At 64.5% G+C, this 23348-nt stretch overlaps 10 protein-coding genes across 10 annotated transcripts; 5 read left to right on the top strand and 5 right to left on the bottom strand.

Moving 5' to 3' along the window:
- Nucleotides 1-632: 632 nt before the first annotated feature.
- MICPUN_105780 (voltage-gated ion channel superfamily) lies at nucleotides 633-5739 on the bottom strand (the record flags this gene model as incomplete). The annotated part of the gene is made up of 2 exons (XM_002503011.1): nucleotides 633-5499; nucleotides 5696-5739. The coding sequence occupies 2 exons, from the start codon at nucleotides 5737-5739 to the stop codon at nucleotides 684-686; spliced, it is 4860 nt and encodes a 1619-aa protein (XP_002503057.1). The 3' UTR covers nucleotides 633-683.
- Nucleotides 5740-6275: 536 nt separating this feature from the next.
- MICPUN_59697 (predicted protein) lies at nucleotides 6276-8105 on the top strand (the record flags this gene model as incomplete). The annotated part of the gene is made up of 1 exon (XM_002503362.1): nucleotides 6276-8105. The coding sequence occupies one exon, from the start codon at nucleotides 6276-6278 to the stop codon at nucleotides 8103-8105; it is 1830 nt and encodes a 609-aa protein (XP_002503408.1).
- A 16-nt stretch (nucleotides 8106-8121) lies between these two features.
- Nucleotides 8122-9059, bottom strand: MICPUN_108527 (predicted protein). The gene has a single exon (XM_002503010.1). It carries the CDS (start codon nucleotides 9049-9051, stop codon nucleotides 8188-8190), a length of 864 nt encoding a protein of 287 aa, XP_002503056.1. The 5' UTR covers nucleotides 9052-9059; the 3' UTR covers nucleotides 8122-8187.
- A 591-nt stretch (nucleotides 9060-9650) lies between these two features.
- MICPUN_101244 (predicted protein) lies at nucleotides 9651-13199 on the top strand (the record flags this gene model as incomplete). The annotated part of the gene is made up of 1 exon (XM_002503361.1): nucleotides 9651-13199. The coding sequence occupies one exon, from the start codon at nucleotides 9651-9653 to the stop codon at nucleotides 13197-13199; it is 3549 nt and encodes a 1182-aa protein (XP_002503407.1).
- Nucleotides 13200-13260: 61 nt separating this feature from the next.
- MICPUN_83229 (predicted protein) lies at nucleotides 13261-14916 on the bottom strand (the record flags this gene model as incomplete). The annotated part of the gene is made up of 2 exons (XM_002503009.1): nucleotides 13261-14116; nucleotides 14198-14916. The coding sequence occupies 2 exons, from the start codon at nucleotides 14914-14916 to the stop codon at nucleotides 13261-13263; spliced, it is 1575 nt and encodes a 524-aa protein (XP_002503055.1).
- Nucleotides 14917-15921: 1005 nt separating this feature from the next.
- On the top strand, nucleotides 15922-16845 carry MICPUN_69427 (predicted protein; the record flags this gene model as incomplete). Its single annotated transcript, XM_002503360.1, has 1 exon — nucleotides 15922-16845. A coding segment is annotated over one exon (924 nt), but the record flags the coding sequence as incomplete, so codon positions are not given.
- Nucleotides 16846-16975: 130 nt separating this feature from the next.
- RIBAB (riboflavin biosynthesis protein, chloroplast precursor) lies at nucleotides 16976-18520 on the bottom strand (the record flags this gene model as incomplete). The annotated part of the gene is made up of 1 exon (XM_002503008.1): nucleotides 16976-18520. The coding sequence occupies one exon, from the start codon at nucleotides 18518-18520 to the stop codon at nucleotides 16976-16978; it is 1545 nt and encodes a 514-aa protein (XP_002503054.1).
- Nucleotides 18521-19091: 571 nt separating this feature from the next.
- MICPUN_113349 (hypothetical protein) lies at nucleotides 19092-21172 on the top strand (the record flags this gene model as incomplete). Its single annotated transcript, XM_002503359.1, has 2 exons — nucleotides 19092-19193; nucleotides 19298-21172. 2 exons carry the CDS (start codon nucleotides 19092-19094, stop codon nucleotides 21170-21172), a joined length of 1977 nt encoding a protein of 658 aa, XP_002503405.1.
- Nucleotides 21173-21219: 47 nt separating this feature from the next.
- MICPUN_59690 (hypothetical protein) lies at nucleotides 21220-21768 on the bottom strand (the record flags this gene model as incomplete). The annotated part of the gene is made up of 1 exon (XM_002503007.1): nucleotides 21220-21768. One exon carries the CDS (start codon nucleotides 21766-21768, stop codon nucleotides 21220-21222), a length of 549 nt encoding a protein of 182 aa, XP_002503053.1.
- A 267-nt stretch (nucleotides 21769-22035) lies between these two features.
- MICPUN_59689 (coenzyme a pyrophosphatase) lies at nucleotides 22036-23347 on the top strand. The gene has a single exon (XM_002503358.1). It carries the CDS (start codon nucleotides 22306-22308, stop codon nucleotides 23212-23214), a length of 909 nt encoding a protein of 302 aa, XP_002503404.1. The 5' UTR covers nucleotides 22036-22305; the 3' UTR covers nucleotides 23215-23347.
- Nucleotide 23348: the final 1 nt, after the last annotated feature.

Genomic DNA, 23348 nt, shown 5'->3' with positions numbered 1-23348 from the left:
ACGGATCAACAGCCGGTGGCGACGTCCCGGGCACCGTGAACGAGAATGAGGTCAAAGTTGACCCAGGCGCTCCTCAGTGGACCCCTGGGTACGTGCAGCAGGACAGATTGGCGAAGATGATCAGCAGGTGCTTTCAGACGGCTCCGGAGGAACGGCCGCACATGTCGAAGATATTATTTCATCTCAGGCGGATGCACCGAGAGGAAGAGATGAAGGAGCTGGAAATGCACCCTCCGCCGAAGGATTGGATGGGATTCACACCCGCCGGCGTGCCCCACATGAGCGGTGTATCTGCCGGGAAAGCCAGTCAGAAGGATGGTGCGGGGCAAGTGGAGTTGACCCCGGTCGAATCGGTCGAGGGTAAGGGTGACACCGCAAAGAACACGGCCGAAATCATGGCGTCAGCACCGAGGAAGGGTTCCGAGGATCACACCACGCCGCCGGGGATGCTGCAAGTGCCGTACGGAGCTGTGGTGCTGCTGTTTGCCGCCGCCGCGGCACTCGCGGCACTCGGAGATCGGACCATGCTCCTTCTCCTTTCCGTCGCGGCCGTTCAGGTCTTCGTCATGCGATGGTCTAGTAGTTAGACAACGAACGTAGGAATATTGGCTACGCATAAGCGAGCCGGATTTGTGATAATATCTGATGATGAGAGAACCTATCATACTACAAGCACAACACGTTTATTTTGGCGATTTTGGTGATGTTTGATCCTTCTTCTTGGTCCAGCTCCCTGAGAGGGCGAGCCTGGATGCCGCCTGCGAGAACATCCCCGGTTTCTTTTCGCCGATGTTATCCGCAAACATCGAGAGGGTCCTAGTCGACACCAATCCCTTACCCTGAAGGTACGTCGAGAGCCTCGACATCGTGTTTTCCTTCTTGGGCCTCCCCTCCCGAGTCTCCTCGATTCCGTTCGCTCTGTTCTCCCTCTGCCGGGCCAGCTCCTTCTGAATGATCAGATTGATCTCGTGGAACTCCAGGCCATCCGTGTCAATCTTCTTGTTCGCCTTCAACGCGCGCACCAGACGCATCCTGTTCCTGATCTTGAACACAAACTGTCGAATGACGTTCAGACGGAACAGGGTATCAAACGGGTTCCTGTCGTCATACACTCCCTCCATCGTGGACGCATAATCAAATCGCTCCAGCAGGATGGCCACGAACAGGTTACACAGCAAGCAGATGCCAAAGATCACGAAGCTGAAGAAATAAGGCACGGCGCTGACACGATAGGGGCATGAACCGTATGCGCCAGTCACCGGATCTTGCTCCATGTTCTGACACGACCAGAAGACATCATGAAACGCCGTGACCCAATTTCCCGAGAGGGTCACGAAGAGGAGCCACATCGCGTTGCCCCAGTTCTGGAAGTTAGTGTAAGGGGTGAGTCCGTCCCCTTCGTAGGGCGGGTCGATCTTGCCGTAGAGCGTGCACCCGAGGCATGCGTAGATATGCATCAGTAGGAGCATCAAACCGAAGATGTTGAGCATGGACGGGAGCGCTGTAAGGAATGTGTCCACAAGCGACCTCAGCCCCGGGGATGATTTCAGCACCTTGAACAGGCGGAAGAACCTTGCCGTGCGGAAGACGGTGAGGAAGGAGCTCTCCCCGGTGAAGCTCGTCGCAAGCTCAATCACACCGGACACCGTGACAACGAAATCAAGTTTGTGCCAGTTTTCGTCCCAGTACACCGGCCAGGTCATGGCGATGATGTTCACCACCGTCTCAGCCACGTAGAGGCAGCAGAACACGATGCCGAGCGTGTCCATCACGTTCTGCTCCTCCTCGGAGACGCCCACGCGGAAGAAACACATCTGGATCGCGTTCGCGGTAATAAACAGGGTCACGAACAACTCCCAGTACTTCCACTTGCGCATCCTCAGGCAAACTCGCCGGACCACACCCACTGTTGATTCCTCAATGTCTCGCCACGATTCCCTTGCCGCATCCAGGCCAGCCTTCAGGGCGAGGAGCCACTTGCGCTGGGATTCACTGTAGCAGTACCCGGAGGTGCTCTCGTCGTCCCCTTGGATCGAACTCGCCACCTGGCTGAAGTTATCCACCAGGGCGGACACGAACAGGTTGAGCCAGAAGAAGAACGTTATGATGACCACCACCACGTAGAACAGGGCACTAACCCTCCTGTTGTTGTACACCGGCTCCTTCTCCTCCCCGACTGAGTCCACGCCCTCCCACATGAGGTCCTGCCAGTTGTCTCCGGTGGACAAGATGAAGATGGAGATGATAGCTTGACCGATGTTGTCGAAGTGGAAAGGCGCGTTTCGCCACTCCCCACCGAGAGCTTCGCACGAGTCCTTGGTGCCCCCGGGGTTCCCGCCTGGGTGCGTGCACGAGTAAAACGTCCCCTTGAAGAGCTGCATGCCCAACACGCCGAGGACGAGGAAGCAGAGCAGACCCATCGCACACACCGTTATGATGGCGGGCATGGACACGAAGGTCGCGTCGATGACCAGCTTGAGCGACGGGACGTTCTTGATGACGCGCAGCGGGCGAAGCACTCGGAGAACGCGGAAAACCTTCAGCACCCCACCCGTGCTCCCACCGGAGATCAGGTCCAAGAGCAGGGTGACGATGGACATCGTGACGATGAACCCGTCCAGGCAGTTCCAATAGTCCTTGATGTACGCGTTGGGGCCGCTGTAGACGGTCAGCGCGACAAGCTTCAGCACCATCTCGATGAGGAAGGCCACGGTGAACGAGATGTCGATGGCCTCCATCGCTGTCTCTGTCTTGGAACCGGGCGTGGGCCAGTCTGCGTCGCACTGCGGAGCAAGCAAACAGGCGCTGATCACGATGAGCACCAAGACGGTACCTTGGAACCAACGCTGGTCAACGATGGAGAGACACTTTGCCCTCGCCGTGTTCCAGGAGTCCGGTTTGTCAACCTCGATACCGCACTGGACGCATCGCTCGCGGAACAATCGCTCCCTTCGCACCACGGGATCTTCCTCCCTCGCGGCGGCTTCCTCCTTGAGAATCTGCTCCCTCCTCTTCCGCTTTCTTTCTAGCATCTCCTCCACGCTGCTCACAGTGGACTGGGTGTTGCCGATGGAGAACTTGATCGCTGCCTCCTTCTGCACCACGTTTTCCGGAACATCGGCAAGCTTCTTGTGTGCCGTGGTTGTCACCAACCTTTCCCGTGCCTCATGGAGCTCTTCATGCGAGAACCCATCACTCAGTTCCTGCACCTTGGCTTGGTTCTCGAGCTCAATCTCCCGCTGTCGTCTGAGCATGGACACGGGCGACGAGGGCATGGGTATCGTAGACTTTCGTACCTGCAGGTCCATGCCAGTCTGGAAGAGCCAAATGCGAACTGCCGCCACCTCGGCTCTGACCTCCTCCCTCAGCCGGTTCAGCGTACGCATCTCATCGCTCTTTTCGATCGTTGCCTCATCCACGCCCTTCTTGCGAAGCTTCTCGATGGCCTCGAGGGCCTGTCGGGTCTTACTGGAAGTTAGCATGGTAAGCGCCGTCTCCTCACCGCGAATTTCGACAAACTTTCCGCTCTTTGTTCGGATCGAGTCTGGGCCAAAACCGGCACCCCCTGAGCCGCCACCCTCCAGCTCCTCCTGGATGGGCCTGGACGCAGCCTCGATCAAGACTCCCAAAACCAACGCCAGGAGGGAGGTGGATACGAGGGACCAAACGATCACGTAGATGACGCTGGAGCTCTCTCCCGTCGCCTGCATCAGGTCCCAACCGACCGAGAAGGTGTTCTCGCCGGTGCACATGATGAAGAGGGTCATCACCGCCGTGCCAAAGTTGTCAAAGTGCGAGCGATGCACGTTCATGTCCCCAGAGCCCCCAAACAGCTGCATGCCAAGGATGGCAAACACGGTGATGAACAGGAAGAACACCAGGCAAAAGCTCCCAATGCGAACCACGCCGTTGATCACCGCCCGAAACACAGTCTGGAACGCCCGGTACTGCCTCAGACCCTTGAGACCCGCCAGGATGCGCATCACGCGAAGCATGCGCAGGAGCGCCACGCCATCTGCGCCACTCCCCATCGACAGCTCCAAGACGCCCGAGATGACGATGATGCCGTCGATGATGTTCCACCGGTTCGACCAGTACCACTCCGGGCCGTACGCGAGGTGCTTGATCACAAACTCCACGATGAACACGATGGTGAAGGTCAGCTCGCAGCCGTCCAGAACCTCGTAGTATGCGTCGCCCATGCCGTACGAGTTTGCCGCCATCGAAACGGTGTTCATGACGATGACGAAGAGCACCGTGCGACCAAACCACGCGTTCTCGCACAGCTGCTGGAGTTTTCTGGAGTAACTCAGGAACGGTTCGGGCAGCGCGGGTTTCTCCTCGGCCAAAGGGTCCTTCTCCTTTATGCCAATCTTTCGTTTCGCCACGACGAACCCGCGTGCTGAGGTTTTGCCAAGCCAGTTGACAAACTCTCCAACCTTGTCCTCCTGGAGGTCGAACGCGGTACCCCGGATAGGGGGTAGACCCAGGCGCTCCCTCTCCTCCGCCTCCGCCTCCTGCTCTTCGAGCTTGTCGCTGCAGTGTGACAGCGTGATGATCATCACCGACGTGAACAGCTGCAGGACGTAAAAGCCGCCAAAGAAGACCAGGATGGCAAAGTAGGGACCCACGCGCGCGATGCCGCTCGCGTCCGCCGCCAACTTCGCGCTCTCGTTCCATCCGTCGATCGTGATAGTCTGCAGCACGATGATGGCGGACCTCCAGAAGTTATCGAACGACAAAAACCCAGCCTGCGGGTACGTGTTCGAGTTGCAGCAAATCTCGCCGACGTCGTAGTCGCACTCGTGCCCTTTCCGGTGGGGATCGCACACATGCCGCGTCATCGTCTCACCGGCCACTTGGTACGTCCTGTTCACGAGTTCCTTGACCGGGCATGACCCCACGACCGTCGAGTTATCCCACCCGGCGGGCTCGACGCACCGCGCGTTCAGCTTACCGCCGAACAGCATCGTCCCGGTGATTGACGCGACCAGCATGAACCAGCACAGGAAAATGAGGGCATCGCGGAGCAGGGGAATGGCCGCGAGCGTGGTGCGCATCAACAGCTGACCGTCCCTGAAGTTCTTCATCGCGCGGAGCGGCCGGAAGCACCTGAACGCCCTCAGCGCGAGGAACTGCGTCCCGAGCCTGGACTCAAAGAGGCTCACGAGGGTGCCGCACACCAGCAGAAAGTCAAATTGGTTCCACCCGCTGTCCATGTAAGTGTCGGGCGCGAACCAGAACCCCTGGTCAACGATCTTCACCAGCGCCTCCGCCGCGTACAACATCGTGCTCGCGAACTCCGCCTCGGCCATACCCTCGGCGTTCTGCGCGTTCGGGTCCCTCATGTCCAGCGAGGCCATCGTAACCGTGTTGGCGAAGATCACGGCGAAGATGACAATGTCAAACCATGCGCTCCTGGCGATGCTTCGGCAGAACTTTCTGAAGGGATTCTCCTCGTCGAACAGAAACAGGCTCTTTGGATGTTCGGCCAACCATCTGCGGGAAAAGAGGGGGGCAACGGGGCGGGGCGTGTGGTCAGCGCTGAGAGTATGGGCGCGGTCGAGAAATGTGCCGATTGGGACAATTGTTCGTTTGTCGGCGCTCTCATCGAGGGGCACGTGCGCGAGGGTTTGGGAGGGAAAGAAGCCGGCGACGATCGAAAATCGATGGTAAATTCGACTCCGAGCGTAACATCGATCCCTCGGACTCGATACCGAGCGACTCGGCCTTGCCCATTTCGCGCCCCTTCGGGAAAAGAGCAGGGTTGTTGGCTGGGGATTGATTGCGCAATTACCTCTGCGAGTCGTTGGCCACCGTATACCAGGTCCTGACCGCCTTCTCCTCCACCCTGCGCGGCGATGGGGCCCCGTCCTCATCCGGAGGGCTCGGGCTCGCCCCCTGACTCATCTACGAACTCGACCGATGAGAACGCGCAACCCCTTGCTGACGCATCCCTGACCAGCCAATAATAACCGTCTCAAGCAAGCACGTGCGTCATCATTTCGGTCGATATTTTCGGGTTTCCCTGAAACACCAATTAGAAAATTCATTCGAACTATTTCGAGTATACATTGTCCCCGGGACGAAACTTATTTGCCCAGTTTCAATCGCATTCTGACCGTGCTCCACTGCCTTGTTCACGCTTTTTTACGAGATCCTTTTAAGTTATTGCACGGTCCACAGATAACGTTATTGACGGCACCCACTCCAGGGCTCGGCGCGGGCCGAGCGACGCGCGAGCAAGGGCCGCGGGCCGCGAGAGGTGTTGCGAGATGTGTCGCTGGATCTTTTACTACGGGGAGGAGGTTTGCCTCGGCAAGCTCCTCTACGGCGCGACCCACGGACTGGCGAACATGTCTGAAGGGGCCGGGTACACCCCGGGCTGCGAGCGCAACCACAGGCGTAACCATCCGGTCAACGTGCACGGGTGCGGGGTGGGTTGGTACGCCTGCGATCGCTGCGGGCTGGTAGATGGTAACGGTCTGGACGCGTACTGCCGCCCGTCGGTGTACACCACCGTCGCCGCGCCGTCTCACGACCGCAACCTCCGCTCGCTCTCCAAGAACATCAGCTCTTCGCTCCTGTTCGGGCACGTCCGCGCGGCGGGTCCCGGCGCGAGCGTCCACCAGTACAACTGCCACCCGTTCTACTACGGAAGGTACATGTTCATGCACAACGGAGACATCACAGACTTCAAGAAGATCAGGCGCGGGCTTCTCGCGCTCCTCAGGGACGACCTGTTTGAGCACATGAGCGGGACCACGGACTCGGAACTTCTCTTCCACCTCATCCTGAACGAGTTCCCCGACCATCACACGCTGTTGGACCCGGCGAGGATCCAGGAGGCGGTGCTCTCGGCGATGGCGCACGTCATCAGGGCCAACAACGGCGCACCATCCTCGATCAACATCGCCATCACCGACGGAGAGACGGTAATCGCCACGCGGTACCGGAACAGCGACCACGAGGAGCCGCCCAGTTTGTACTTTCATCTCGGGCCCATGCCCGGAGAGAGGACGTGGGACCTCGACGCCCTCGGCGGGTTCGACGCGATGGAGAGTAACCCGAGGCTGGCGGATAACGTCGCGGAGCCGCACGTGCCCGGGGGGAAGGTCATCGGCGGGAAGGATAAGTTCATCGCCACGCAGGCGCTGCTGGTGTCGTCGGAGCCGCTCAGCGGGAGGCAGGGCCTCGACAGGTGGGAGCTGCTGCCGGCCAACTGCATGATCACCGCCGCGCCCACCAGGCCGACGGTTGGGAGGTGCACGCGCGCCGCCCTCGTCGCTAAGCTCCGCGAACAGGCGGCCGGGGGTGCGAACCGCCACAACCTGGCGCCGGCGTCGGCGCCCGTGCTCGAGGTTGAGATTCGTTGCATGCGGGACCTGTGCCGGCAAGCGCTGGGAGACAAATGCGCGCAGGGGAGCGGGCCCGTCGCGGACGTGCCAACGCCCGTCGCTCCCACGAATGCGGTCGGTCGATCATCCTCCGCGCGGGGGTACTCGCTGGACGGGGGCGGCGGCTTGCCGATCAGCCCGATTCCACCGCACGTGAAACTCTCCCACGGGTATCCCCCCCACAGGTCCAACTCCGTCGAGTCCAACATGACCCACGCGGACGCGATCGCGATGGAGGAACGCGGCGCCGTCCACCACGAACGCACGAGCAGCGGCGGCGCCCTGGACTCCTCCGTGACGCACTCGGGGAACCCCATCGTCGGGTTCCAGCCCGTCGCGCCGGTTGGGTCGTCGAGGCCCGCGGGGGCTCTGGGCACGACTGCGGAGAGCCAGGCGGTGAGCGGCCTCGCCGGGCTACGCGTGACGGACGGGGGCGGGTCGTCGGGGGGCGCGTTAGAGACCATAGACCAGTCGCCGCAGACCGCGGGGAGCGGGGACGGGTTCGACGAGGCGTGGAGGGCGGAGGCGAGGCGGGAGGCTGAGATGTTCATAGGGTCAGACTCCTCGTCGTCAGAGCCCATCGCCATCAACGGCGGCGGCGGGGGAATGAGCAGGACCAAGAGCATCGGGTCGCGCCTGGCGTCGACGAGTCTGGTGGAACGAACCGGGAACTGGAGGAGCTACAACCCCGTGGTGGGCGCGCAGTGAACACGCAATGTCGAGTAACGTCAGCTGACACTTATTTTTTCTGGACAAAATCTACTAAGATTCTAGACCGTGCTGCATCGCTTCACACCGACTCATCCTCCTTTTCCTCCAGCGGGTTGACGACGTGAAAGTTGTCCATGTTGTAGAGCCACGCCGGCGTCGCCGACGACCCCTCATACGAAGCTTCAGTATTCGGAAGCCTGAAGATGCGAATTTGATCGGCGTAATTGCCTCGGAGAACCCGCGGGTAAGGCGGGCCATTGGTGAACGTGCCTTGAAACTCTGGCCTGCCGGTCAGCCACGCCGTGGGGTTGTAGTACATCGCGTGCGCCATCACGGGATTGCCAGCGTTGTCCGTGGCGCTCACAGAGACGCTGACGGACGAAACCTTTGCGAATTCCAGGCCATGTAGCGGGGAGTCTTCGGCGGTGATGTCGTGCTTAAAAGTCATGGGAACTTGCCACATGTGGTCGTAAGAGGTCAGTCCCCTGGCCAGGGGAAGGTGGTACCTGTTTCCACCAATAGTACACATCATCTTTACCTGCACGTCGTATATCGCCACCGACTTGCGGACGAGAATCATCCTGATCGACAGCTCCTTGTCGTTCATCGCGCAGTCCGGGGCAAACGCCACCTGCTGCAGCGGCCTCAGCGCCCTGGCGACGATGATGGCTCCCGCAACGCTGAGGAGCAGCCAATGCGCCCACCCGAGAACCGCGAGCACGGCGATTTCGGGCTTTGTGCTCGGGGTCCGCTCCGCCCATCCAAAGATGGCGTCAGAGCTGATGCGCACGGTGGTGAGACTCAACATCAGCTTGGCCGACAGCAGGTCCGAGTCGAGATCTTGTCCCTCACATGCGGCGACTATGGCGAGGGACACCGAGCCGATGAAGATGAATGTGAACTCGACGAGCACCTCGAGCAGCAGCAACCGCGGTAGACTCATGTCCACGGTCAGAATGTGCCAGATATCCTCGCCCAGACTGACCGAGATTAAGGCATCGCTTCGCCCCTCGGGCGCTACGGACTTCATCCCCCAATTGTGCATGGTAAAGTTGTGCAACCTCAGGTCGAGGTTCTGTCGTTGCTCATGCTCTCTCCTAAAGTCCTCAACGTTCTCCCGTTGCCCAGGCGCGTACTTCCTGCGTTTGTTCACCGCTTCATTAGCCTCCTCCCATGTCGCCGTCTCCATCATCATCGTGTTGCCCCTCTCACTTATGTGATGGTACCCTGGCGCCCTCCTTGCCGATGTGCCCTTGCTCGGGTGTTCGCAGTAGAAACCCTCACCAGTGGGCAGCCCCCAGGCTCGCCTTATCAATCGTTCCATCCAGCTGATGGACGAAGGGCTCTTAGCGGTTGCAACATGCATCGTGTCCTCGTGAATCGTACTCTTGCGAGGTCAGAGCCAGGGTCTCTCCTCGCCCTTCGACAATGTCAAATGTTGCACTCCGCCGCGCACTGCAAGGTTTTCTCGAGTGCACGTCGGACGAGATTCAAAGCCCGGCGCCCTTCCTTTGGCGGGAGGGTGGGGTGGACGGTCTCGCGATGGCGGAGCCGCTCGTGGCGCCCGAGCTGGTGACTCCACCGCTCGGGCTGGTGGCGCTGCTCGGCAGGCCGGAGCTGCACCCGGCGCTGAGGGAGCACCTTCGATCGCAGCTCAGGCCCCCGCTCGAGTCCGTGGGGGTCGGGGATCTCGCGGAGGCGACGTCGGTGCTGACGCGACGCAAACGCAACGGGCCGTCCGCCGCCGCACCTCCCGCGCCCGTGAATCCTCTCATCCCGCCTGTCGTGCCCGTAGGCCTCGGCCCGGCCCAAACCCCGGCCCTGGGAGCGACGGACGGGTCGGGATCCTCCAACCCCTCGGACGGCACCGACGCGCCGCGCCGGGGAATGCTGCGGGCGGACTGGACCCGCAAGCACCGCGAGCGTCGACCGGCCGTCGCGCTCGCCTTCCTGCCCCACGAGGAGGTCGAGGGCGATCCGAATGCGTGGGTCTCCCTGACGCGTCGCATCGACGCCCTACGGGACGCGGCGGCCGGCGCGGGATGCGCTCTCGCGCTCGTGGTGGTTGGCGACGACGCCCCCGAGAGGCTCCCCGAGGACCGGGTCGCCGCGCTCACCCGTCAGGCCAAAATCGACAGGTCCGCCCTGGTGTCCATGCCCCAGCCGCCAACCCCGGACGCGATGAGAGCCGTGGGTGCGCTGTGCGCCAACCTCGCCAAGGCGTACTACGTCGGCGAGTGCGCCAGGCACGCGGCCAAGACTTTACCCGGCGGGGGGATCGAAGCCGCCGAGCCGGGGTTCAAGGCGGGGATATTCTGCGAGTTTCACGGGGACTGGGGCGGCGCGTGGCGCATGTACAAGACCGCGTACGACGGTCTGGTGGCGGCGCACGTCGCGTCGGAGGCGGCGGGGGGCCCCGGAGGCGGGACGCGGGATGTCGACGCGGCCGGCGGCGTTGAAACTAAAACCTTCGGCCCCGTGCAGGCGAGGTTCGAGCGGTTGGCGGTGGCGGAGCGGCTGCACTACAAGCTGTGCGCGCTTCACCTCACCCTGAACCCCGGGGATCCCGGGATGTGCGTGGCGCAGATGCGCGCGCACCACGACGCGTTCAAGCGACCTCCCGCGTGGCTCCCGCCCGCCGCGCTGCCCCGGCACTGGTCGTGGGTGGCGAGGCAGCACAGAGCCTTCGCCGAGCTCCTCTCCCAACGCACGCCGTGGGGCGGGTCCGCGAGCGCAGCCGCGGGGGCGGCCGCGGGGACCATGCCCTTGCCCTCGCCGCCCCCGCCCAACGCGCCGATGACCTACCTGCCGGGGTTCTGGTACCACGCGGCGGCTAACGCGACGGAACGGCTTCGTCGAGCCGCCGAATCGGTGGATGACGTCGACGAGGGAAATTCCGGCGGGGACGGCTCGGACGTCGTCGACGGGAAATACGTGGGAACGTTCGCGCGCGGCGATGGACCGATCACCGACGCGGAGTACCTCGGGCACGTTAACGCTCGCCTGCCCAGCGCGCCCGAGCTGGTCAAGACTTCGATCGAGCTCCTCACGAAGGCTCACGATCACTTCAAGCGAACGGCGCCCAAGGATGGTAGCGCGGGGTCCGCCAGGCTGTTCGCCTCCATCGTCGCCAGGCTGGCGCGTGGGTACCTCCTAGCCGGGGATTTCGCATCGTCCAAGCGCCTGTTCGATTCCGTGGCGCCGGTGTACAGGCGCGAGGGGTGGGACGACCTGCTCGGCGGTGTCCTGATGGGGATGAAGGACTGCGCGAGGCACGCAAAGTCAAACTCGGAGTATCTCGAAATTTGCCTCGAGATCGCGGCGCTCGGCGGGACCAGCGCATCCGACGCCGTCGCGGCGATGGCCGCGGCGCAGGCGGCGATGGAGGATGCCGACGGGACCGAGGTTACCATAGGGATGGGCACGACGCCCAGGTCGGGTCACGCGGGACTCGGCGGCGACGACCACCCGCTCGCCAGGGCCGTGCACTGCGTCGCGGGATTCGGAGCTTCGCACGCGGTGCCCGGGGAATCGATCGAGCTCACCGTCGCGGTTCGCTCGTGCCTACCCGCGACGTTGCCCGTGAAGAGCGTGGCGGCGGTGTTCGGCGACGGCATGTACGACTGGACGAGTGAAGATGCCGTGTCTGAGCTGCCGGCGAGGACGTGGCGCGTTTTCGTCGTCAAAGTCACGCCGGCGTGGGGACACCCGGTGAACGTCGTCGCCCTCGTGTTGACCCTCGCCAACGGTGTTCGGTTCAGGCTCGAGCTTGGCGATGGGAACGGGGAGAGCCCGGGCCGGCGGGGCTGGCTGGCGCCCGACGAGCGCCTGCCGGCGGCGTTCAATTCCGGGTGCGTTCAATTGGGCGTGCACTCGTTGGACCTGCGAGCCGCGCCGTTGAAGATGTCACTCTCCGTGAACGTCGACGGACCCGCGCTTTTGGGCGAGGTGACCGCCTTGCCACTCGTCGTGGTGTCCACCGGGGACGGACTGGACGACGCAACGCTCGTGTTGACCGTCAAGGAGGGCGATAAGGCGTACCTTGGTAGTACGCGGGAGAACGGCGGGATAAGGAGCGAGGAAGCCTCCGCCCCGGGCCCGGATGTGGTGTTGCTCCGCGCACCGGACTCCCAATCGGCGATGCAACCGCGCGAGCCAATCGCGATAGGAAACGTGCCACCCGGCGGCACGTGGCGAGGGAAGGTTTACGTGCTGTGGCGCAGGCTCGGACCCCCCGTCACGCTCGCGACGGAGCTCCGAGGCGTTCACTCGGGGTTGCCGGCTGAGAGCGGCGGCGAGGCGAACGCGGCGCTCGAGACGGTCGCCGAGCTGAGCGCGATTGCGCCGTTCACGGCGACGCACCGGGGGCTATCCGCGTACCGCACCTTCGCGCTCGTTCTCGACGAGCCGGCGTCGGCAGGTACTGTGGAGCACGCGACAGATGGGGACGTGACCGCGTCGACCGTGTCGGTCGCCGCCGCCGGATCGATACTCGCCGTGGATTCGGTAGGTTTCGCCGCGGTAGGTTTCAAAGGAGACGAAGGCGCGATAGCGAGGAACGAACCGAACGGAGGCGTCGAACTGGGCGAGGGCGACGAGTTCCTCCAGCTGTGGCCGCGCCGGGCCGGCGGGGACGCCGAGGATGCGCTGAACGTGACGTGGCGCCGGCGCGGGGGTTTGCGCCCGGTTCGATCCGTGCTACCCGCGTCCCGCTCGCGCGTCCCTGCGGGCAAGGTGCCGCTGACGGTCACGCTCGAGTGCCCGCCGAGGCTTCACGCCGGCGCGTCGTTTCAGATGGAGGTGCGGTGCCGCAACGACACGTCGACGCCCCAGGCTCTGACGGTGAGAGTCGTCGACTGCGCCGGCTTCGTCTACGTTGGGGCGAGGAGCGCGGACGTGACGGTGGACCCCGACGGCGGCCAGACGCGCGTGCCGTTCACGCTCACGGCGGTCAACTCGGGCGAGATGCTGCTGCCGGACCTGGAGATCACGGCGAAGGGATTCGGGGCGCAGCTCCGGCTCCCGCGCGAAAGCAGGGAGCTGTACGTGTTGCCCGGTGAGAGGCAGCAAGCGGCGACGGCTGTAGTTTAGCAGGACACATTCTGGATCAACGTCATCCGATGGCTATTCTTATGAGCAGCAAGCGCAAGTCTTATTCCGAATCAGAGTTTTCCTCGTCGGACTGGTGGAAAATTGGCACCGGCTGAGTCTCCTTGTACGCGTTGTTTGTCGTCCACGGATTCTCCTCGGCATCCTTCGCGTGCCTCAAGATCGCCTCCCTCGGATCCTGCGTCCTCCAGTTCTTCTCGCCGATCATGTCGCTTCCCTTCATGATGTGCTGCGTCAGGAGCGTGCCGCCCCTCTCGTTCGGAGTCGGCTCCTGGGGAATCTTCGTCCTCAGCGGATCCTTGCGCTTCGCCGTGAAGCTCTCCCCCTTCGCCTTCTGCCCGGGCATGGGCTCCTGAAACATGGGCAGCGCGTGAGGCACGTACGCGATGGACTGCACGTTGATGTTGACGAAGTCCGACTGGGACTCCTTCCGGGTTTTCCGCCCCACGCACACCAGCATGCCCCTCGTGGACTTTTTCTCGTCGTAGAGCACCCTCACGCACCCGCTCTTGTGGTCCCCGGCGCCGATGAACACCTGGTTGAGGCGCTGGTGCCACAGCGCGGACACGCAGTTCCCGGGAACGCCAACCTTACGAACCATCTCGAGCTTGGACTTGGAAAACACCGCGAGGGCGCCGTCGCCCTTATCTGCGCGGGACATGGGCGCGTCCACGCCGGTGAAGAAAAAGTCGTCATTCGGGGAGAACCCGACTGACGTTTCCTCGTGCGTCGTCTCCAGGTCGTCGAACGTCTTGACAACCTTGGACGCGTTTCTCATGTCCCACACGCGCAGGGTTCCGTCCTGGCACCGCGACAGGAGCGTGTTTCCGTCGCGACTGAACGCCACGCTCGTCACCGTCTCGCCCGGCAGGTGCGACTTTTTCAGCTGCGTCTTTGGCCTGGACGCGTACGACCAGTGGTTATCGAAGTGGCACTGCGCGCTGGGCGGCATCACGAGACCGACGGACGCGCTCCTGAACCCCTGGGACCCGGTCGGAAAGATCTGGATGGACCCGTCGGACACGGCGCCGGCGACGACGGAGCCGTCGGGGCTGTAGCAGCACGCGGTGACCTGCACCCTCCCCGGTTTCGCCAGCGCGGGCTTCAGGACGCTCGCCTGCGCGCCCCTCGGGTGACCCAGATAGTTGACGTCCCACACGCGCATGGAGCCGTCCGCGGAGGATGTCAGGACCGTGTGCTTCTCGTACGGGTGCCACGCTCCGCCCGTGCACGGCGAGCAGTGCCCCTTGGTGTTCTTCAAGTCGCGGATGTACATGTCGCCCTTGTCGAACTCGCCCAGCTCGCGCCCGTCGCGGTCGTATATCTTCGGCTGCGGGTGGCCGGTGACGCAGAGGAACTGGTCCCCCGTCGGCGACCACGACAGCGCGTGCACCGGGTAGCCGTCCATGGGCACGATCTCGCGGAACGGCCGCAGGTCCCGCTTCATGCCGTTGAAGTCGTATATCTTTACGCCGTAGTCGTGGGAGCCGGTGAGGAGGCGGCTCCCGGTGTGTTCCAGCGCCATGCAGCTCACGATCTTCTTGTGCCCCTCCATCACAGCCTCGTTGGCCGTGGGGAGGAAGTCGTCGACGTCGTCGTCGGATCCGTCGCCGTCCGAGTCGTCTTCGTCTTCGTCTTCGTCCGATGCGGGCTCGGGTCCCGGCCTCCGCGGCCCCGGGGGCGGCATCGGGCCCTCCATCGGCTTCGTGGGTCCCTCGACGGGCCTTTGGGGTCCCTCGATGGGCCTTTGGGGTCCCTCCATCGCGCGCGGCGCGCCTTGAGTCGCGATCACCCGCTCGCGCTCCTCCGCCGCGCGCTTGGCACCGGGCTTGACGCCGCCGAATCCCCCCGGGAGCATCGCCCGAAGCGCAGCCTCCTCTTCCTCCTCCCGCGTCGGTTTCTTCAGGACGAGCGGCTCGGGCTTGCCTTCCTGCCTGCCTCCAAAGTCCGAGGTCTTCGGCCTCTTGCCTCCCTGCCCCCTCGCGTCGTCGTCGTCGTCGTAGAATGCGGACGAGCGCGAAGCGGCCATCGCCTTGTTTCTCTTCGCGCGATCTAGCAGCTCCTGCATGCCTCCGCCCGACCTGGCGTCCATCCGCGCCGCGACGTTACGCATGGCGCGAAGCCGCGCAGTCTCCTCCTCGTCGTCGCTCATCACTCCTCCCTAAAGGTACCTCCCCCGCGCCTGCACCTGTGGAGCCCACGGCGGAACCGAACTCGCAATTTATGATGACTGGCACCAAAGCCCTCTTCGCCAGGGAACAAACGTCACAGCGATATGCACGGCGTGCTGGCGGCGAGGTGCCGCCTCGGGCGCGTGGCGCTCGAGCGCGGTGCGCGCGTCACGAACGCTCGCAACGCACGCGCATCGTCGACGTGGTCGGCGCGACCCCGGCGTCCCTCGGACCTCCCACCGGCCTCGTCCGTCCGGTGGAGCGGCGACGTGTCCAACCGCCGATGGCTCGCCGCGTCGGCCGCCGCGCGGACGAGGGCGTCGCAACGGGCGGCCCCGAAGCCGGTGCACACGCTCGTGTCGCCGCCGGACGGGGTGTGGGCGGGGTTGCGAGAGTGGCGGGGGGCGGCGCTGAACCGACGGTGGGTGTGGGGCAAGAGGGACGCGCAAGAGGCGGACGCGAGCCGCGAGGATAATCCCACGCCCAACCTCCCAACCCCGTGGGCCACCGACGAGTCGCCGACGACGCTGCCGGCGACCCTCGCGGAGTGCGCGGACCTCGTGCTTCGCACCGCGGACCCCGCGATGAAAGCCGCGCTGAGCCACGCCGCCTACGCCAAGTTCGTCAACTCGCGCGGCGCCATGCGCGTGGGTGTCGCGTCCCCACCCGCCGCGCCCGCCAGGCCCGAGCTGCCAACGCTCGTCGAGCCCAAACTCGTCCCGTCGCCCAAGACGTGCGAGCTGGGCATGTCCGCCGCGATGATTCACAACGTGGCGCACATCGAGCTCAACGCCATCGACCTCGCGTGGGACACCGTGGCCCGGTTCTCGAGGCTCGCGGCGGATGACGGCACAGCTGTGGATGACGCCGGCACAGCTGTCCCGACGGAGTTTTTCGCCGATTTCGCTCGAGTCGCGGACGACGAGTCCCGGCACCTGGGCTGGTGCCTGCAGCGTCTCGGGGAGATGGGCGTGAGGTACGGGGACATACCCGCGCATAACGTGCTGTGGGAGGGCGCGCAGGCCACCGCGTCGTCGTTGCCCGCGAGGCTGGCGGTGGTCCCGTGCATGCAGGAGGCGCGAGGCCTGGACGCGGGGCCTCGGCTGGTCGCCAAGCTGCAGGGCCGCGGGGATAACCGAAGCGCCGCGGTCGTTCGAAGGATATCCGAGGAGGAGATCGCGCACGTCGCGGTGGGGGTGGCGTGGTTCAGGCACGTGTGCGGCGGCGCGCTCGGCGGCGTGGACCCGGGCGACGCGTTCAGGGCTCACATCGGCGTGCACGCGCCGGATGCGCTTCGGGGTCCGTTTAACCACGAGCAGAGGGTCGCCGCGGGGCTGGAGCCGGACTGGTACAGCGTGGGGCCCGAGCACAGGATGGGACGCGAGGGGGAGGAGCAGCTGGGCGGGACGGACGCGAAGGCGCTGGTGGGCAGGCTCGCGCAGATGCTCGCGCTGGAAGGGGTCGACCCGGCGGAGGAAATTTTGTAACGAAAGCTGAAATTTTGCAATGATATCGCGGGTCCCGCGCGTCTCAGAGACGCGCGGGACCCTCACCCCCCTCCGAAAAAGAATCATAGGTTCGCTTAAATCACCTCGACACCGGCACGCCCTCCTCCGGCACGTCCTCGGTCGCCTCCTCCTCCACCGGCACGGCGTTGAACTCGTCGCTCTCGTCCCCAAACATGTGACCCATCTTCTCCCTCTTGGTCTCGATGTACCTCTTGTTGTCCAAGGTGATCGGGGCGAAGAGCGGGACGCGGCCGACGACCGTCAGGCCGAATCCCTTGAGGCCGTGGTACTTGGCCGGGTTGTTGGTCATGAGCCTGATGGTCCTCACGCCCAGGTCCTGAAGGATCTGCGCTCCCACCCCGTACTCCCGCGAATCCACGGGGAGGCCGAGATCCTCGTTCGCCTGCACGGTGTCCCTGCCCTCATCCTGCAGGTTGTACGCGCGGAGCTTGTGCCCGAGGCCGATGCCACGGCCCTCCTGCCCCCTGAGGTACACGATGACGCCCCGCCCCTCAGCCGCAACCTTCTTCATCGCCATGTCCAACTGGTTGCCGCAGTCGCACCTGGTGGAGTGGAAGATATCCCCGGTGAGGCACTCGCTGTGCACGCGGACCAGGACGTTATCCCCGGACACGGTGTCCGCGTCGTCGCCGTACACGAACGCCACGTGCTCGATGCCGTCGAGCTTGGACCTGTAGGAGACGGCGGTGAACTCCCCGTGGTCGGTGGGGACCCTCGCCGACGCCGTCCTCTCCACCAGCGCCTGCCTCTTGCGCCTGTACCTGACGAGGTCGGAGATGAGCACCATCTTGAGCCCGTGCTTCTCGGAGAACTCCCGGAGCTGGGGCAGGCGCGCCATGCTGCCGTCGGAGTCGTTCACGATCTCGCAGAGGACGCCCGCGGGGCCGCAGCCGGCGAGGGTGGAGAGATCGTAAGCAGCCTCGGTGTGACCCGTGCGCCTGAGCACGCCGCCCTCGCGGTAGCGCAGGGGAAAGACGTGGCCGGGCCGGACGAACTCATCGGCGTGCGCGTCGGGGGCGCCGAGCCTCGCGATGGTCGCCGCGCGCTCACCCGCGGAGATCCCGGTGGTGGACTTGACCAGATCGCACGACACGGTAAACGCCGTCTTCATGGCGTCCTCGTTCTCCTTGGAGGAGACCATGAGGGGCAGGTTGAGTCTGTCCGCGGTCTCGTCGTCCACGGCGACGCACACCAACCCGCTGGTGTGGCGGATCATGAAGTGCATGCTCTCCTGGGTCATCTTATCGGCGGCGCCGATGAGGTCGCCCTCGTTCTCGCGATCCTCGTCGTCGAGCACCACCACGAAGCGCCCGGCGGCCACCTCGGCGAGGGCCTCGTCGATGGAGGCGAAGCCGGGGGTCGGGGCGTCGGGATCCTCGTCCGCGGGGTTGGCGTCGGGGTGCCAGCTCGGGGTCTGCGCGCGGACCACGCAGGAGCGCGGCGCGGCGGAGCGCGAGATCTTGGCGAGGCGAGCGCGGTTGCCCACCGTCGCCGCGAGGGGGCGGGCGGGGGCACGCAGCGCGGCGGCGGGGCCCTTGGCGGACCTCGTGACCGCGCGGGGGGTGCACTTGGCGGCGGTGAACGCGGCGGAAACCGTCGTCATCGCGGCCATCTGTGATGTCTTCACGCGACCTTTGTCCTCGGCGCGTGCACGTCGTCAATTAACGGCGCAGCCTCTGAATTATATCTCGAGATAATATCTCGCCCCGCCCTTGAGTGGGGTTGGTGCGCGTCCGCGTGGGTCCTTGAGGGCCTTCCGTTCGAGCGCCGGGCGTGTGGCCTGGCGATGCGAGCGGGTGCGAGGACTCCCGGTCGGGGCGCTCACGCGTGTTGTGTCGAGGGCGCGTCCGGCGGGGCGAAGACGGTCTCGGAAGAAAAAAGCGAAGGTCCCTGTTTGAGAACCCAAAAATCGACGGCCCACAGCCGCCAAACAGATCTTCGATGGCCGCGACCGTCTGTGACTCAAGAATTTCCCCCCGATGCTCGGAACTTTTTATCCCCTCTCTTCACGGTTTTATCCTTCCAGTCTCTTCCCCCTCCGATGCGTCGATTGATGGGGGAGCCCGGCGAATCCGACTGCGGGCCGACGATTGAACAGACGGCACTGCTGCTGCAAATTCCACAATTCGTGGCGCCAGCCGGGTCGACCGGACGTGTCGTCCGTCGTATCGGGAATGAGCGCGTACACGACGCCGGTGAGGGACGGTGCTGGGCACATGGTGATGGCACCGACACCGCCCACCAACATCCGCAACCTCATCGCGCAGAAGGAGAAGGTGCGCATCCGACTGATGCTCCGAACGACGATAATCCAACTGCCCCCCGAACGAAGTGCACTCCGCTGACCCCCGAGGTGTGCCCCCTCGAACAAACTCCACAGGAGCTCGTCGCGCTCTCCGAGCAGCGCATGAACCAAATCAACAAGCGCACGCAAGACGTCGAGCAACAGCTCGCGGTCCGCGAGCAGGAGCTCGCCAAGACCAAGCAGCAGTTCGCGCAGCTCACGCAGGATTTCAGGTACAACCTCAAGCTCCTCGAGGACAGGGACGCGGAGCTGGAGAGACTGGACGCCGCCATCGTCACGCACAGGGCCAACGCGGAGAAGGCCGATAACGCCCTGCAGCAGCAGAAGAGCCTGGTCACCGAGCGCGAGGCGGAGGTCAGACGGGAGAAGTCCCGCATCGCCGAGCTCGAGGCGTACTACAAGGAAAAGGTGGAGCGCCTGCAGAAACAGACGGACGACGCCAGGTTCTCCAAGGACGAGGAGCTCCAGAAGCAGAAGGACGATTTCCTCGTGCTGGAGCGCCAGCTGGTGCGTCAGCTCGAGGAGCAGAAGCAGCTGCTCGAGGCGCAACGCGCGGACATGCACGCGCAGGTGGCTGAGCGGGGGAAACGAGCCGAGGAGGAGGCCAAAGAACCAATCGCGCGCCTGCAGGCTGAGCTGCACCAGGAGAAGGCGCAGTCGCTCGCGCTCGCGGGTGAGCTCGAGGCGGCGCAAGCCGAATCGCAGGGCTTCAAGGACGAGATCCAGGCGGCGGTGGACGATAAGCGGGAGGCTGAGCGGGAGGCGGCGGATTGCCGCGAGCGGGTCGTCGCCGTCGAGGAGCTCCTGGCGTCGATGAAAAGCGAGCTTGACGCGGTGAAGGAGTTCACGGCGACGGAGAAGGCGGCGGTGGTGGAGGCGGACGCGGAGGCCGTCAACGCCCAGAGGGAGAAGGAGCGGGAGCTGGCGACGACGGTGCAGGACCAGAAGGACGAGATCGCGCAGTTGCGGAGAAAGGTGAAGGAGCTCGAGGCGTCTCTGGAGTCTGCCGAAGAATCGCTCAGGAAGGCTGAGGAGGACGCCAAGGCTAAGGAGGAGGCTGCCAAGGCTAGAGAGGAGGCCGCCAAGGCCGAGGCCGAGGAGGAAGCGAAGAAGCCGCCCAGGCCGTCGTCGTCGTCGAAGAAGAAGAAACGGTCCAAGCGTAAGGATGACTACTCGTCCTCGGACGTCTCCGCCGACACCGACGACGGCTCCGATCGCGTCGCCGCCGCCCCGGCGTACCTCCCGACGCCGGAGGACCACCCGCTCGCTCCCCCCCCGTCCATCGGCAGGGAGAAGCCCGAGGTGGCGGCGGCGGCGGCGGGCGCGGCGGCGGCGAGGGCGGTGATGCGCCAGAACGCGCCCGCGCACTGGTTGGGGGACTCGACCGTGGAGCAGATGTGGGGCGGGTCCGTGTCCGTCTCCTCGGCGGGTCCCGTCGCGATTCCGATGGAGGCGATCGAGGCGGCGGCGAAGGCGGCGGTGGAGGCGGCGCTGGCGACGCGCATTCCCACGACCGTCACGATCTCCGCGCCGTCGTCCCCGGCGCGGGTGATGGGCGGGCCGCCCGATCGATCGAAGGCGCCTGCCGATATGCAAGCGACGACGTCTGCGTACGTCTCGGTGTCTCCGGAGCGACCGACCGTCGGCGACTCGTCGCACGTCGCCGCGACGAGCGAAGCCCGCGCGAGGCTCCTGGCGGCGAAGGATGCCATCGAGGAGGTCGGGTCCGCGCCCCCCGAGGTGGCGGCGGCCAAGGTTGTCGTCGCGAAGCGGAGGAAGAAGAGGGCCAAGGCTCCGAGCGCGTCGGCGCATCATCCCGGTTTGTCGAGGAGCACCGTCGAGGAGCGACAGGCGCGACAGCTGGCGGCGATGCAGGCGCACGTGGACGCGATCACCGCGGCGAGGAGGGAGCGATCGCACGTGTCGCGCCTTCGAAACTACTGGGTTTGATGGGCATATGCGTGTTGTTGTCATATAACCAAGTACCGGCTCATCAATCACACCATCTTGAGAGCCTTTTGCTTCTTGAACTCCTTGCTCTTGGCTCGCTTGGCGATGGTTCTCGCGTTGGTGATCTCCGGCTTGTACAGGCCCTCTCCCGTGCGCTGCCTGTTCTCCTCCTTCTGCTGCTTCTTCTTGGCGCGACGCTCGTGCTCCTCCTTCCGCTTCGCCCTCGCCGCGTCCGCCGCCTCCTGCTTCATCGCCTGGAACGCCTTCTTCTCAGCCTTTTCCTTCATGCGCTGGTCCCAGGTCTTGATGCCCCGGGACGTGGCGGGCTTCATCACCATGCTCGCCCTTTCCGCCGGGAGCTTCCACGCCCTGCCGCTCGCCTTGCCCACCACCTGCTTGTACGTCGGCCGCTGCGCTTTCCTCAGCCGCATCATCTCGTGCTCGTCAACCTCCTCCTCCTCCTCGAGGCCGTTCTCCTCGATTTGTCTCGCCCTCTTGCGGCTCGCGCGCGCGTCGGTGAACGAGCGGTAGTCCTCGCCGCTCTCGAACTTCTCCTGCGCGGGGATCCATTCCTCCTCGGTGATCTTGATGGGCATGTTAAACGGGTTTTATACCCTCGCTCGGGGCTTCCGCGTCGACGCGCCTCCTTCACTGAAGGCGTCAAATGCGGCGGCGGGCGGCATTTTAGCGGCGACTCGGTTTTTCCTTCCGGCCTCGAGCTGGCGAAATCGGCACTGGCAAACAGTCTGATACCTTCGTCGGAATCTGAAGGAAATGCAGCGTTCTGATTGGCCGAGCAAAACGCGCCTATTAGATTTCCACCTCCCGTGTTTTTGGCGACCCGTCATCTTCGCGGTCGCATCCGCAGGGGAAGGGTCGCGGCGGTCCAGGCGTTTTGGAAAGGTCCTCGACGGGAGCACTCGCGCTCCAATCGACGCGTGATATCGCCCCGAAGAGGTCAGACGCGGTCCGCGCGTTCCTCGGAGGCGTTTCCCCGTCCCCGTGCGTCGTATTCGCCGCGCTCGACAAACGGAATATAGCACACTTTTGGAGGAGGGGTGTTCGATCCGGTGAACGCGCTCCGCGGGACGACACATCCGAGCACACGACGCGCTCCGATTAACCCACGCGACATGTTCGCGAGACACGCGTCCCGCGCGGCGCGCAGGGTGGCGTCCGCCTCGAACCTCGCCGTGTCGTCTCCCGATTCGGCCGCGAACGCCTGGCGAACGTCCCCTCCCGCCGCCGCGGTTCGACCGTGGAGGACTCTCGGCGCGACGATGGCCACCCTCCCTTTCGCGGTCGAGGCCGGCAGCGCCGCGGCGGGATACACCGGCGGGTTGCTCAATCCCGCCGACCTCAAGCGCATCGCCCACGACCTGAGCGCGATGCCCCGCAAGCGCATCGAGGGGCCCGACGTGCCCCAGGCGAGGGCGGTGCTGGTGCCCCTCTGCCACGACTCCCGCACCAAGGTGCCGCACGCGCTGTTCACGGTCAAGCCCGACGACTTCGGCGCCCCGCACGCCGGTTTCCCCGGGGGTCCCAGGCACAACGACGACTCGGACGACATCGGCGCCGCGGTGCGCGAGGCTATCCGGGAGCTGGGCCTCGGCGACGGCGCCAGCTTGCGCATCTTGGGCGTCGGTTCCGACGCGGCGGACGTGCCCAAGCAGTGCGCGGTGACCCCCGTGGTGGGCTACCTCGGGGAGCTGGACGTCGAGGAGATGACGTCGATGAGCGCGCTGGAGGGGACACGCAAGCACACGCTGATGGCGGTGCGGCTGGACGACTTACTCAGCAAGGAGAGCGTGGACGTCACGCTGGTGCCGGGAGTGGGCCCGATGCCGGTGTTCAACGCGGGCGCCGGGGAGGAGGAAAAAGGCGACGGGAGGAGGGGCGGCGGGCTCAAGATCTGGGGTTTGTCCGCACAGATCTTGCACCAGGTCATGAGGGTGGTGGTGGGTCCCAGGAAGGAGTACATGGAGGCGCTGTACGGGCCATTCGTCAACAAGAAGTTCGTCGGAGGAAACTCAAACCCGTGACGTGACGGGTCGACGCGGTTTCCCCGCTTGTTGTAGCACATTCATTTTGTAGGAGGGGGCATTCCCCTCGAGCAGCCGCATTATTTTGTAAATGTACCTCACGTGAGAGAGATGGTTCGTCGTTTCAACAGGAG

Source organism: Micromonas commoda, chromosome 6, assembly GCF_000090985.2.
Source record: "Micromonas commoda chromosome 6, complete sequence".
Lineage (NCBI taxonomy): Eukaryota > Viridiplantae > Chlorophyta > Mamiellophyceae > Mamiellales > Mamiellaceae > Micromonas > Micromonas commoda.
This window is presented reverse-complemented; position numbering and strand designations above follow the sequence as displayed.